Genomic DNA, 15,126 nt, shown 5'->3' with positions numbered 1-15,126 from the left:
ATGAACATGAATGATGCAACAGATTTCCTGTAGCGGTGAATAGAGATGAAAGGATTATCTAGATATCTAGATCATTCAGACAGGAACCTTGCCCTGCTCTGCTGTCTCCTTCTTCCCCATCATAATTCAATATTTACAGTTTAAGCTGGAAAACTGCTCCCTCTTGGCTGCCTGTATCTTGTATCCATGGCAACAGATTCAAGAACAGAGTGCGGTCTGTATCTTGCCGTGTGTGTGTTTGCATGTGTGTCTATGTGTAATGTTTACTGATACACTGCAATTGATTGGTTGTTGGGGAGCAGCTGTTGACCCCTCACTCTCAGGGGTCTCTTTGTATTTTTGCACACATCCCAAATCAATAGACACACATGAATGTGAACAAACACACACACACATGCGCACACACACACACACAAACAAACACACAAACACACACACATTCATTTGTTATTCTATACTTGTGCAGTCTCAGAGTTTATCTCCAAAACCCTACAATCCCCATTAACCGTGAGCTTAATTTTAATTTTGAGCTCAGTTTACAGCCCTAAACCCAGTTGTAACTCTAGTTCTTTATTGAACATCATTCCCTGAAATACCCCAGAATTATCCTAAAAGCAAGGAGCAATAATGATAATAATCTCACAATAATTGCATTTGGACCTCATAAAGATGTAGTTCAAATGCACACTAACACACACATGCAGTAATACAATAGTGGCCCCATGCCCATATGTGAGTAAATGGGTTACACAGAGTTGCTGTTATGAAAACACTCCCAATGAGTAGAGACTCTTTTTACACACATATAACACGTTTGTGAATATAATCAATGTGCCACAGCAGGGGAAGTGAAAAGTAACAACACCTAAACCACTGATGGCATTGCACATTTTTGAAGTTTGAAACTGTGCTGAGTGTTTACATGTTACTGAGCACACACGATCACAAATACCACCCCGGCTAATGAAATACCTCTCAGTGGGTGCTCTACACGTGGGCATGCGCACACAAATGCACACCCACACTCACACGCTGGGGATGAGAAACAGCTAGTAACTGTGGGGCATCAAGAGGTAAAGGTCATTTGACATAATTTGCATTACTTGTTAATGTTAAAGGATGTTTTCCATACAAGGAAGGTCAAGGTTTGCATGGAGATGCAATATAAACACAACTTCTGACAATGATGAATTACTGTAATAGAACAACTGTGGCTTGTTCAAGGTTGCTTGATGTGGGTTTTCCATCCTGCTGCAATTTTACATATTAAAGGGAAAGCACCAGCACACGCGCACACCTTAATCTACCTTTATTCACCCACTCAACCCCGCTCACACACCCTTCCTGTCTTCTTCTGACGCAAACGAGTGTTGTGGCAACTTTTGTCTCAGTGATCACACATGTTAAATTGGACTTAATTATACTGCGCCTGTCAAATAACAGGTTGTTTCCGTTTATGGGCAAACCATTAAGACAATGGTGATAAACTTTATTTATAGGTTACCCCACGGGTTTGCAAAATGTTTCATGTCAAAACTTCCCTGAGGATGTGCAATAAAACATCTGATTAGATTTATGTTTTTAGTAATGACTCAGCAGAGGTTTGCATGGCTGTCTATTGTAGATGAGAGATGATTATTTATTTTGAGTAGGATAATGATCATCAGTTTGATCTGTTTTAGGATGTTATTCATCCATTTTATGTATTTATGTTTGAAGAATTTTAATCCACTGTGTGTCTGTTACAAATTGACAATTTAGCAATAAGTGTAAGTGTTTTGTTAACCTTAACTTTTCTCTTATCGGTGATCGTGGCTAAGTGGAGAGCAGGGCCACCTTTCAATTAGAGGGTTGGCAGTTCGATCCCTGGCTCCTGCTCTACTAGTCTCATGTCAATGTGTCCTTGAGCAAGACACTTAACCCCAAAATTGCTCCCGTAGCTGCGTCTACGGTGTGTAGATAGATACTGAGTTGTAAGTCGCTTTGGATAAAAGCGTCTGCTAAATGACCGTAATGTAATGTCTTAATATTTAATCTAATTCTGTATTATGTGTTTTGCAGGCTCTGTGTTGAATGTAGAATGTGGTGCTGTTGTCTTGGCCAGGACAGAAACTTTAAACTAAAGTTAAGTGAGGACCGCCTCATATTTCTGAGCGGTATCTGTGAACAAGAAGGACCATAGATGTTCAAATGGAGTCTGATATTCTGGTATTAGACTATTATCTGGTCAATGTCGCAGCAAAGTGGTGTAGCGACTGACCCAAACAGGATTGACCAGGTTTCAAGCCTCTGATTTGGTAAAACTCAACATCTGTTGAACTGCCAAAGCAGCAAAAGTCATATATAATTTATGTAAGGCAATCAAACATTTAATTGTTATAGTTTCAGACATTTTAAACCAAAATTCTATATTTATAATGATCCTACACGTTTATCCAATACATATTCATGTTAAAAATAATTATTTCATATCACACTCTAAAGTTCTGCAGGATATACATGCATGTATCAGTATTTGTTGAAAAAAAGTGCAAAACTTCACTCAGTCCTTACAGCAGTGACTCAGCCAAAACAGCAGGCCTTTTGCCAGATGTTGCTTTCACCCTTTGTATTACAGTCCCACAGGAGAAGGCCATGGGAATTAGAGGAAGGTTGCAAAAGGAGACGCGCTGAGCGTGTTTGCTGCCAGCTGGAGGCGATGTCGCTCCTCCTCTCCTCTCTCCTCTGCTCTGCTCGGCCACTGAGCTTTCAGTCTGCTGGGTGAGATCATTACCAGACACCAGGCTCCGGGACCTGACATTCACCGATCGGAAAAGCAGAGAGAGAGAGAGAGAGAGAGAGAGAGAGAGAGAGAGAGAGAGAGAGAGAGAGAGAGAGAGAGAGAGAGAGAACCCTGATCCGATGCAACCGGCGAGGGAAAGCGACCCAAACCACCGTCTCCTGCCTCGGCTCCTCAGTCTCCCGTTCTGACGGATGAAAGCGCGGTCTGGCCGCTGACATTTTCCCGCTGGATTTGGGCTTGTAGTCGGATGCGGGCTTGTTTTGACTGCAGTAATAGTCCGACTCCCCCCCCTCCTCCCCTACCAACCGAGTAGCGGATTTGCGAGGGATCTCAGCGCTTTGCAGCTCCCCGAGTGACCAGCGATCCTGCAAGGCATCGGGAGACGCTCTCTGCACCGCCGCGGCTCCCACCACACGAGTCAATCCGCACGAGCCTCTAAAGATCTTATTTCTGTGAGGAATTGGACATAAGCGCCAAGTTTCCAATTGGATTTTTCCCCCCGTGTGTCTACCTTGCGTCTGTCATCAGATCGGCTGCAAATCCTATTTTCGCTTTTTTTTTCTTTCCTAAGCACCGTTGACGCCATTTTCCTCGGGGTTTTCTGTCAAAAAATATATACCTACATATATTCTGGCACCGTTTGACAGCTCCCCGGGAGGCTGTCATCCCATCCGTCGCTTGTGTAAAATGTGTCTAAATGGATTGTAAATGATCTTGATAAAATATTTACACGTTAGAGCCGAGTGTGTGACAACATTAGACATGGGTAAGTAGACTCGCCGCATTCCACACCTGAATACACCTTTCCTATAAATGTCTTTCATGTTTTTATAAATGTTCATAGCTCATTTGTGTCTGCTTTTCATGTTTGCTTTTTACATGCTACCTGCACCAAAGTAGTTTTTTTAAATATATATTAAGCTATGTCTATGCCGTTTTTATTGTGGAATTGACGTGAAATATGTGGAATTGCTTGTAGTTACATGCCAACAAATTCCGACTAAACATACGCACGCGTGCACATACTCAGAGCACCCCGCGCACAGTCACGCACGTAGACACAGACCGCCCAAAACAATGCTGTACCACTCAGTCTCCATGCATACTGTGTAATACCTTGGTAATTAGATAGTACTAAGATAAACAGCTAATTAGGTCAATGGGGTGAAGTGTCCACTAGACGTTGATCAAGGACCAGCTCAACCACTGCTGTTCACACTTAGTTCAGATGTTGTTCCACTAGATCCTGCATCTTCATAGTCCATCACATAGCATCACAGTCTGTGACATGCATGCATGAGAGAGCTGATGGTTGTTTCTCCTTCAGTCTGTCAAGAGTGACGTCATATTTAATTGTATTCTATAGCATATTGGAAATATTTCTGGTTTGGATGGATCTACTTGTTCTGGTCGAGTTGTCGAGGCTGGAGAGGGACAACTCAACTGCCACATGAATGATGTCAAGTGCTGTGGAAGTTGCTATTTGAAGCACACTCAGTATGCGAGGAGTGTGTTTCATTCCTCACTTTGCATTCAGTCTGGTTTGTTTTTCAAATGTAGCACAAAGTCTACACACGCCACTGTAGCATGAGTACAGAGATGCCAGCGTACATACAAATGACATGTAGTGGGCTTGGTGGAAGCCAGCGCTCCTCCGCTCTGATTATGTTTAGCAATAGCTGATCACTTTCACGTGGGGGTCAGAAATTTTGACCAATGTTTGGCTGTGTGGAGAAAGGTGACGGGAGAAAGTGAATGACAGTACGCCAGTGTTATCAGCAGCCCCCCCAAAAACCTCAGCCATAACCACAGCACCAGAAGATAAATAGACAAGCCCAGCTGAGAGAAAGTGTGGAAAAATGTTCAGGGAATGACGGTGTGGAAATGAGCGCTGGATGAAAACGAAGAACAAGGGCATGAGAGGAGGCAATTGTCAGAGAAGTGCGTGACTAGATGTAAAGAAATGTGGTTGAGGGATTGATTGTCAAGGCGATTCTGACTCGGACAGAACCATTGATCTTGTCTTGTTAACAGGTTTGAGGGAGTTGTGGCGTGAAAGTATGAAGCAGACTGTTAAACCTCATATTAGGTAATGAGATGCCCATGCCACCTTTAAATTAAAGCATGAGAAATCGATTAGGTGTATCCCCTTCTGAGCTGGATACCTCGGGTCGAAGTAGGATCACAGAGAAGGGGAGGAGGGAATGTGAACGGGATCCAAGGACAAATCTAACTGTTGGCAGGCTCTCTTAGCAGAATATCAGCACTGGAGCACCTTTTGGCAGAGCACGCAGAAAGAGGGAGGGAGGGAGGGAGAGGTAGGAGGGTAAAGGAAAGAGGTAGCACGGAGAAGAGGGGAGAGAACAGAGGTTTGGGGGGGGGGTGAGGTGAGGGGAAGGAGGAAGACAGTTGGGGAGAAGGGGAGGTGTTTTTGCTGACAGCCATTTTGTGGCTTCTGCTGCAGTTAAAATGGTTTAACATTCATCTGCTTCTGCGGGGTAGTTAGGTGAGGATGGTTTTAGTGCTACCTGGCATATGGCTCATCCAGAGGAGCGTGTGCATGCGGGACTGCACAGAGCGCCTGCAAGGCCATCATTTTCTATTACGGCTGTCCCGCACATGGTACTTTATGATTGTCCTTCTAGCTGCCCTACAGCTGAACACATGCGTGTGCCATCCTTCCTAAGCTGGGAAAGGGAAAGGGTTTTATTCTGTTTTTCAAATCCAAATAGAAGTTCTTAGTGGTCACTTGAAAAAACACAATACGCTCTTTGATGTGGACAGGGTAAGAGATGGCTTCGTTCACCGTGCCGTGCTCTGAGGCAGAGGACTAATAGACTTCCAGTTTGAAAACTCGTGCTTGTGCCCACTGGATTTGGAAGTATTAGAAGGCCGGGGCCATTCCTTTTGATTTGTCTCCAACCAAAGATTGGATCCTTCTAGAAACATTGGTTTACGTGATTGCCCCTTCACTAGAGGGCTGGAATAAAAGGGAAAAAGAGATAAATGAAAAATGAAAATGGCAGACAGACAATGTTCATCATCCCTCTGAGATACTCATCTACAGCCAGGGATGGCAGAGCCTCTACTACGCTCTCACATCAAAGAAAAGGAGAAAAAGAGACTCTTCACCTTGTGCAATCACAATGGGCGTTTGGTGTGCTTGTGGATGTGTAAATGTGTGAGCCTGTGTGTGTGTGCGCATCTGTCTGCTAGTGTGTATGAGCTATTTTTGAGTCCACCTCAGGCACTGGGCTGCTGGGTATGCAGCCTTAAAAGGTTGTGTTTCTGCTGCCATCTCTCTCTCCCTCTCACTCTGTTTCTCACTCACACTCAGACTCTGTCTTCCTCTGTTTTGTCTGTATCATTCACCATCTCTGTTCTGTCCATCTGCATTCCATTATCGATGCTTTATCATAATTGTTTTTCAAAGGGCAAGGCAACATGCTGGAGGAGTGTATCACTCACAGCCTCTCACGTCCAGCACAGCGGATGACCTTATGCTTTTTTGAGAGGGAAGCTGGTTAGCACTGGTAGTTTTGAGAACATAATAAAGCTATTTATGCAGTGAGTCTGGCCTCTCACAATCACCCTGCTGTCTGAGGCTAGTCGAGGTGTGTATGTGTGTACGTATGTGTGTGTGTATCAGTGTGTTTGCGTGTAAGAGAGAGAGGAGACAGTGAGGCTCAGGCTAGGCGAGGAGGCCCGAGGAGGGGTCAGACTTACATAAACTCTCAGCCTGTCTGCCAGTAACAGAGAACTAACACAGCTTTGGGCAGCGAGCAGTTGGGAGGGAGGAGGAATATGACCCAGCTAAGTGGTTTACACAGTAATGGCCCAGAATGAAGAATGTACTAATGCATGACACCATTTTGTTGTCATACTGGCTTATATTTGTGAGAGGGCACTGAGTCTTAAGAGCACCACCCAAAGTATAGCGGTTTCTTTTGTGTGTGTGTGTGTGTGTGTGTGTGTGTGTGTGTGTGTGTGTGTGTGTGTGTGTGTGTGTGTGTGTGTGTGTGTGATGTTGTAGTTGGCAGCTGTCTCTTTTTCCTGTCATTGTCCTAAGTCACATGACAGACAGGGTGGCTTTCACACATGCCATGAGAGCGAGTCACCAAGCTGACATTAGCGACTGGGAGGTACCTGGAGGTCATGTGGGCACTGCACGATCAAGTTGGGACTGAGCCTGGACTCTCTGTCTTTTGGTTGTCCCTGTAAAACTTTGAATACTGAAACATTACTGAGGGACCACAGTGGTGGTTTTTGCATGTTGCAGTCCATTAAATGCAAATCACTACACTGTACATCACTTCTGACTTTTTCCTGAAGCATACCATACGTTTTTTGGACTGATTTCCCAACTTCCAGGCAGCCAGTGGTTTCTATTGGTCTTAATGGGGTATGAAAATCATCTGGTAATCCATCAAACTGAACATTTAGCCTCATCTGTGTGTGTGTCAGTGTTACTGATTGATGTAACCCTCGTTGTCCTGTGTTTATGCAGCAAGCAGGGTCTGTTTTATAACTTTTTAGTAGAAGAGTTAAATCAAGTATAGGCTCTGACATCTGAGATTTTAGTTTTCAATATTTGTTGTCTTGACATCAAACTCAAAGGACAAACAATGGCAGTGTAGAAAGAATAACTGGAATTTTTGACATCAAACTCAAAGGACAAACAATGGCAGTGTAGAAAGAATAACTGGAATTTTTGACATCAAACTCAAAGGACAAACAATGGCAGTGTAGAAAGAATAACTGGAATTTCTGAGGTTGCTGTTGGACAGTTAACTTAAAAATCTTACCAAGGCAGCAACAATAAATAGTTTTCAGAGCAGTCCCTGGTATTACCATGTGAAAATAATAAAAAATAAGGCAGACTTTAGACTCAAGTTCCTTTTCATACTGCACTTAATGAATGAAAATCAATGACTTCCAGGAAAGTTGGAAATCAATCCGAAAAAGTATTAGTATGCTTTGGAAAATTACTGGCAGTATAAAGTTGGCCGTGTAGTATAAGTGACTTGGAGTTCACAAGCTTAAACATGCAAAACCACTGCATGGTCCTTTAGGTCCTTTTCATTCTTAACCGCCATGGGGTAACCAGAACCTGCATCAATAACCCTTATGAGTCAGCTTTGAAACACTGTGGTTTCAGATTGGCAAACTTTACGGCTAAAGAGAGGGTTTTGTAGAAACAAACCTTTTCATTTTTATTTAATGTAGCAAATGCAGAAGTTAAAATGACTGACTTTGACCTCAGGGTTGGACACTGTTTATGTGCAGTCTTACACTTAAATACCGCTGTGGATTATGATTATTCCATCACACTGTAAGCACGCGGCAGCATGGTGGTACAGTATTTAGTGCTTTTGCCTCACAACGAGAAGGGTCTGGGTTTAAACCTGGGTTTATTCTGGTTCCGTCCCACATGCAGGTTAGGTTAATTGGCGACTCTAAATTGCCCATGTGTGCCCTGTAATTGACTGGCGACCTGTCCTGTACCTAACCTCTTGCCCAATGTCAGCTGGGACCCTCTAAAAGGATAAGCGGGTGTAGCTGGATTGATGGACTGTAAGCATGTGCTGTGGGGCCTGTTGGGTATTATGATGGGATCAGCTGTTAGTACAGTGGCGGGGGCTGGTACAAGAGTGCACACAGAGAAAACACACACTCACACACACACACATCTTCTTTCAGAATGTCAGAAAGTGTATTAGCAGGGTGTAGGAGGTGGGTAATTCTCAGTATATACTGTAAACCTTTTGTGTTCTCAGGTTTGTAAGCATTGTAAGTCTGCAGTAAGCTTTTACTTGAGTCATGTCCGCAGGTAGTGGTCTAGTCTGGGTTCACATCAGTGTAAATGGTGTCAGTCTAGGCTCAGTGTGTGAGACAGCAATCCCCACTTCCAGCTCAGTCATGCTTCATGTCATATTGACTGATGGGATTCCCTGGAGCTGTACTGAGAAGTGTAGTCCAGTGTTTGTTTTGGTTGCTTTCTGTTTATACGCCTGTGTGTAAGTGAGACTGTGTAAGTACATATGTGTGTATGTGTGTTGATGCACTGTAAGTATGTAATATATATCTGCGCCAGCATGTGCAATGATCCAAAAAGGAAAACCTGAATCCTGTGAGAAATTGCTACCACAACATTTTCTCTAGAGAGCAGAAATAGCAGCAGGGGTGCATAAGTGTACTCTGCAACACTGTCCTTTGTGTATTAATGTGCATGAAGTTTTTCATGCATGTGTGTATCAATGCCACTGCATGCGTGTGTAAAACAGTTCAGACTCTGGTTTTTCCAGACCAGCTCGTAAACCACATCTGGGGAAAGAATTTAGATTCCTTCCCTCTGTCTTTCTCTGCTGCCTTCCCTTCTCCCCATGTGTGACTCCCTCAATCCTTCCCTGCTCTGGTGAAAAGAAAAGAAAAACAAAAGTCAGCTTCTTTCATTTTTTCTGTCTTGTGTCCTCGGGCTAACTTCAGCCTAGTTTAAAAGCAGTGAAGAGGAATGTCTTATTTTGCACTGACCACTCTAGTGTCTGCTCGACTGTGCTTCAGTGGGGGACAGAACGTCTTGGGGGACAGAACGAAAGGGAGGGAGACAAGATTAGCAAAGAGTGAGTAAAGAAGAGAGTAGAGAGCAAGGGAGGCAAGTGGTAGTGGGTGTCAGAAATGAGTTAATGCAAGGTACAAAATGCAAATCAGAGCGTTGCAACATGTTATGAGCTCTGTGATGAGCTTGTGTGTTTGTCTACATACATAACAGGCAGCTGATGATGTTGATGACAGCAGACAGGCCTGTGCTGAGCTGAGAGGTAGCACTGGAATGGAAGCTATATGTGGATGACAGGACTCTGTTTTAGTCGCCCTTCTTTTCCTAATCGTATAATTCACCTGCTCTCTTTGCAGGCTGTCCCTGGCTTCGCTGTGTTCCTGTGGGTCCAACCCACCCCCAGTAGCTGACTGACAACAACCAACCAGCCCGACAGACTACTGTTCTCTATCTTCCTATTGGCTGGCTGCCACAGCTTCCCCCATCCTGACTGGCACTGGCGGGAGTGTGGATGGAGCCAAGGGACCTGGTTGGCTCGGCCCGACCCAAAGAGGCGGAGTTACAGGGAGGCAGGGTGGGGCCGAATGAAGAGGCACAGGAAGGAGCAAGGGCCATCGGTTTGGCGCGCAGCGATGATGTGATTAACGGTGCCATAAGCGAAGGGGAGGGGCCAGAGGAACAGGGGGAGGGGCTTCTGGAGGAACAGGAGTTCTCCATCAAGGAAGCAAGTTTCCAGGAAGGAAGTCTAAAGCTGAAGATTCAGACCACCAAGCGCACCAAAAAGCCCCCCAAGAACCTTGAGAACTACATTTGCCCACCTGAAATCAGGATGACCATCAGACCTCCAGCTGGAGAGGGCAAAGGGGGGCGGCATGGACGAACAGGAGGTGGAGCAGGGCGGGGCCAGAAAGACGAAGAACGAGGACCCCCCAGAAAAAGGGTAAGTCACCCTCTCTGGAAGCACTGCCCCTTAGGTCTGTGTGTAGCATGTCCTATACAGTATGTTTTTCATAAGGTTGAGTTTTCACTGAGTCAAAAACTCTTTTCTATCTCAACATCTTTGAATTGACCACTCCCTCTCTCATACGCTCCACCTCTTTCTCTCTCTCTCTATCTCTCTCTCTCTCTCTCTCTCTCTCTCTCTCTCTCAGTAGCTTGTTTCCCTGCTTGGTTACACAAGGTCAAAGTTTGCTGCGTAATTGAAACCAGTCGTGGCTACCTGAGATCACACAGTGACACACACAAGCACACAACACACACACACACATACACTCATAAGAGCTGAGAATAGGGCTGACACAAGCAAGTGACAGCTGGTGTCTGCTCTCTCCATTTGTGGTCATATACACAGAGACCTTTCCTGTCTCCTCTCCTCTCCTCTCATGAAATCAGCTCTTGTGGGTCACGCCCCTTCATCCCCCTCCTCCATCACACCTTTTACACACTACACTGATGTTTCGTGTGTGTAACACTGTGTACGTAAAGGTCCTTGGGGGAATCTAGTGTTTGTAGTGTGTGTTGACCTACACAGTGGTGTGTGTGTCCAAACCTGACAGCCATCTCAATGGCACTGAGCTCGACAGGCCCAGCAGGATCATGTCAGCATGATGCTGGGACGCGTTTTGTTCTGTTGTGCTTCAGTCTTGTGGTTTTAACTCAAATTTAAAAGGAAAGTGCATCGTCAGATATACTGTATTTCTGCTATGCAAAGCCAATACATTTTTTCCAAAATTACAGTATAATTTTTGTTCTCCAGGACTCTAAACAACGTTCAAATAAAGCAAGGAAAACCTATTTTGGTTGAATTGGTTAAAAAAAGAAAAAAAGAAACAGTAAACCTTTGCAGCTGGTGACAAGAGGTTGGAAATTGATTACTTCATAAGCCGAAAATAGTTGGAAACCGCTGCTCTACATGTATGTGTGTTTGGTTTTTCAAATAATTGGAACATTGGTTGAAATCACCAACCAAATCTGACACCTTGTGCTTAAAGTCTGAGCGGTGATTCAATTGCGTAGTTGTAACCTAATTGGAAGGAAAGCATGGGGGTGTTGCTTTGTCATATAGGCAGATTTTGACGTCATCCACAGTGTTAGCGAGTAGTCTGCAGGATGTCTCACCACACAGTAGATTATGAGTATGTCCGACCTGCTGTCATCTTTCTGTAAATAAAGTATGAAGAGGTGTGTTTACCATTAAAAATGTTTAATCCATGAGTAAGCTGAGTGAGCTGAACCCTGCACTCATATATTTGGGCAGCCATTCCTAATCCGCCATCGGTCCCCATTTGGAAACTCACTGCTACAGTATGATTGACAGAGGTTGTCATAGTGACAGGGGTAGCAAGCTGGTCTCTATTGAGATTTGAGGTTTGGGGGTGGAGGGGAGTGGAGGATGTGTTGGTGTTGATTCAGATCAGTTTCAACCCCTCATTCCCTACACTCTGTCCCTCAATCACGCACCCCCATCCCCCCCTACATCCTTTTCCCTCCATCCACCCATCACCTGCCACCCCAAGGGTGTAATACAGGCAGGCTCACTGGAGAGGAACGGGTTAAAGAGAGAGGCTGGGCTGCTTTCTGTCTCTCTGTCTCCCTCTCATATGTGTGTATGTGTGTGTGCGTTGAGGTTAAATACTCTCTTTGTGGTGTGTGTGAGGCTGTGTGTCAGAAGGGGAGGGGAGGCGAGAGGGGGAGCAGATGGACAGCCTCTCTGCTCTCTGCTGTATTGTGTTCACATCTACTCTCTCCCTCTTTCTCTCTTCATCTTTTATCTGTCCCTCTTTCTCCGCTTTTCCCCTCAGTCTTTTCTTCCCTCATGTCTTCCTCTTTTCACTCACTCTTTTTCACCACTCTTTTCTTCCTCTTTCTCCGTCTCTCACCCTCTGTTGTCTTGTAGCAGATGGCAGCGTGGGGCAGCAGCAGCAACAGAGCATAAGCCAGAGTTTGAGCAGGAGATGGGAAGAGGAGAAGGGGGTTGTGGAAAGAGGAGGAGGAGAAGAGGGGGGGGGTCAGGCATATGGAGAGCCTGGTTAAGGGGCCCCCTCAGAGGGAGTGTGTACGTGCGTGTGGTAGTGTGGTGAATAGAGAGGGGGGAGAGGTAGGATACAATAGATGTCCATTAAGACAGAGATTTGACTCTAATAGACAGAGAAGGGGAGAGACAGACAGACAGAGTAGGCAAACATGCTGAATGGTGCAAAGAAAGACATAGAAATGGCGAATTTGGCAATTTTTCTTTTGAAGAATTTGCAACTTCCATTCTATGACTTATAATAACGTCAAACTTTCTGTTACTTATGTAGCAAAACTGGCATGATCCAGCAACAACAATAGTAAAAATAGATGCAAATGGGGGTTATATAAATTGATCACAACTGACTAATTCAGCAGAGACAAGGCAAAATTGGTGCTTGCATAGTGAAATAAATTGTATGGATTCAAACACTGGCTGTGTAGGAAATCACTCCCTATGTACTGTATAGTGCACTTTACAGTAAATAAAGTAAATATAAATATAAATATAAAAAAAAGAAAATAGCTCTTCAAGGGCCTTTAGTGCCGTCAAAATTCAAACAATGGAATGTGTTGCATTTTATAGATGAAATAACTCATACCAGTGATAACATAGAGTGAAAATCTCACTTTACTGCTCACTTTAAAGTAAACTACTGAGTGTCCATTATGAATGTGGTAGTGAACAAGGGAATGATTTTGGATACAAGAAAAAAAGGATGTAATTTCCCAGTCCTAAAGGTAATCTCACCCACCTATCATCTTCATAGCAGGCATCTATAACCAGGGAGGTCAATGAGCAGACGCCTTGTGTCAGGGGACAGACCAGTACACACACACACACACACACAGACACACACGAACACACACATAAAAGGGATATGATGGGCTCCCCTTCTCTGTCTCCAGCTGACATCACACACATGCTGAACGTCCCCTCACACACAGCTCTTTGTCTGGGCACGCTGTGTGTGTTTGGAAGATGAATGTGTGTGTTCTAACGGATTGGGTCCTGGGTCAACCACTGCATCACTCCTCCAGACACACATGCCCACACGCTCACACATAGACACGGCTATTGATCCAATGCCTACACATGGGGGAGCATGGCCAAGCTAAAATGCATCCTCTCTCTCTCTCACACACAAACGTAGAGGGAAAGACACACACAAATCATGTTGAGCAGTGATTGCAGTTAGACAGAGTGTTTTCCTGGTTATCTGTCCAGTTCTCTGGACGTGCCAAATGTGGCTCTTAATCCATTTCACTATCTGTGGGGAGAGATAAGCCAGAGCTTTTCCAGGAGTACAGGCCAGGCTGTGTGTTGTTGTTGTGATGTGTGTGTGTGTGTGTGTGTGTGTGTGTGTGTGTGTGTGTGTGTGTGTGTGTGTGTGTGTGTGTGTACATGTGTGTAGTGGTGGGTCTACGCAAAACCCTGACGCTAGACACACACTTATCTTTTCTTGACAGCCCCTCTGCTTGGTGGTCCCCCTGGCTGTGTGTATGTGTGTGTGTGTGTGTGTGTGTGTGTGTGTGTGTGTGTGTGTGTGTGTGTGTGTGTGTGTGTGGGTGCTGCTTGGTGGTCCCACAGTAGTGTTTGGGATTATTATGTGTTAGTCAAGTGCATTCACAAGGAAATTAATGCTGCCACAGTTGCCACGCCAAGTATGTGCGCATGCTATACGCACGCACATGCGTGTGTGAAATGGTTAGCCTTTTGATGTGAGCTTTTTTATCCCTGGCTGAGATGGCGGTTGGTGACCTGGGGGACTTGATGAGCTCATAAAATAGGAGCGTGTGTGTGTGTGTGTGTGTGTGAGTGTGACTGCTTTTGTGTATGTGAAGCATTGTGCTTACCCACAGAGAGCAATCCTTGACTGATTTATGAAAGTGTACGAACATGAAATGATCACCTCTAATATAGCCGGACCAAACTGTCATATTGGAGTTATTTTGGTCTCTCTCATTTGATTGAAAAAAAGGCTTTTATTTTGGCGTGTGTGCGTCCTCAGTGTGCAGTCTTTGAGAGTATGAGCTGGGAATGCTTTAAGGGGCGTTTCCCTGTAGTCGATGGGGGATGGGACGTGTGTATATTTCTGTGTGTGTGTGTGTGTGTGTGTGTGTACGAGTGTGTGTATGTGTGTGTGTGCTTGCACGTTGGGGAGGGGTGAGTGATTTAGCACCACTGAAACACCAGCTGTCCATCTGTGTCTGACCCCCATACACACCCTGTACACACTTGAAACACACACCGACACCTGCACACACACACACACACACACACACACACACACATCTCCTCGCATCTAACCTCTGATCTGCTCTTGAGTATCTCTCAAACCTGAAGAAAGTCCAGACAAAACACAATCTGTTCGTCTGTCTTTCTCCCACCAAACCCACACACAAATATACACACACTACATTACACTATGCAAGATTGCTCCCTAATCAGCTCTGCAGTAGTGCTGTTGCTGCTGCTGCAGTGTATCCACAATGAACGGCTCTGCAAGGTCACTCCTAGTGAGAACACATACATGCACACACCCAGACACACACACAGTCACACAAAGAAACCCTGGAGGCTGGCAGAAGAAGAGATGAACTTTGACCCTGCCGGACATTCAGAAGTTGAGGTGATAGCTGGACTCCACACAGTTGTGTAAGCTTGTGTGTCTGTGTGTGTGTGTGTCTTCATGTGTGTGTGTGTGTGTGTGTGTGTGTGTGTGTGTGTGTGTGTGTGTGTGTGTGTGTGTGTGTGCGTGCATGTGTGTGTGTG

The 15,126-nt window shown here is 44.9% G+C and overlaps 1 protein-coding gene across 2 annotated transcripts in view; it reads left to right on the top strand.

Moving 5' to 3' along the window:
- The first annotated feature begins 2,772 nt into the window (after positions 1-2,772).
- setbp1 (SET binding protein 1) overlaps positions 2,773-15,126 on the top strand; it is a 33,782-nt gene continuing 21,428 nt past the window's right edge. The window contains exons 1-2 of one of the 2 annotated variants that reach the window (XM_068704273.1): positions 2,773-3,548; positions 9,695-10,278. In XM_068704273.1, the coding sequence (XP_068560374.1) occupies positions 9,850-10,278 (429 nt within the window). In that variant the 5' untranslated portion in view covers positions 2,773-3,548; positions 9,695-9,849. Of the gene's footprint in view, positions 3,549-5,210; positions 10,279-15,126 lie in introns of those variants that run through there. The other variant, XM_068704274.1, reaches the window with a different exon arrangement.

The sequence above is a fragment of the Cebidichthys violaceus genome, unplaced genomic scaffold (genome assembly GCF_023349555.1).
Source record: "Cebidichthys violaceus isolate CVI_PGR_0920_01 unplaced genomic scaffold, fCebVio1.0.p SCAF_9, whole genome shotgun sequence".
Classification (NCBI taxonomy): Eukaryota; Metazoa; Chordata; class Actinopteri; order Perciformes; family Stichaeidae; genus Cebidichthys; species Cebidichthys violaceus.
This window is presented reverse-complemented; position numbering and strand designations above follow the sequence as displayed.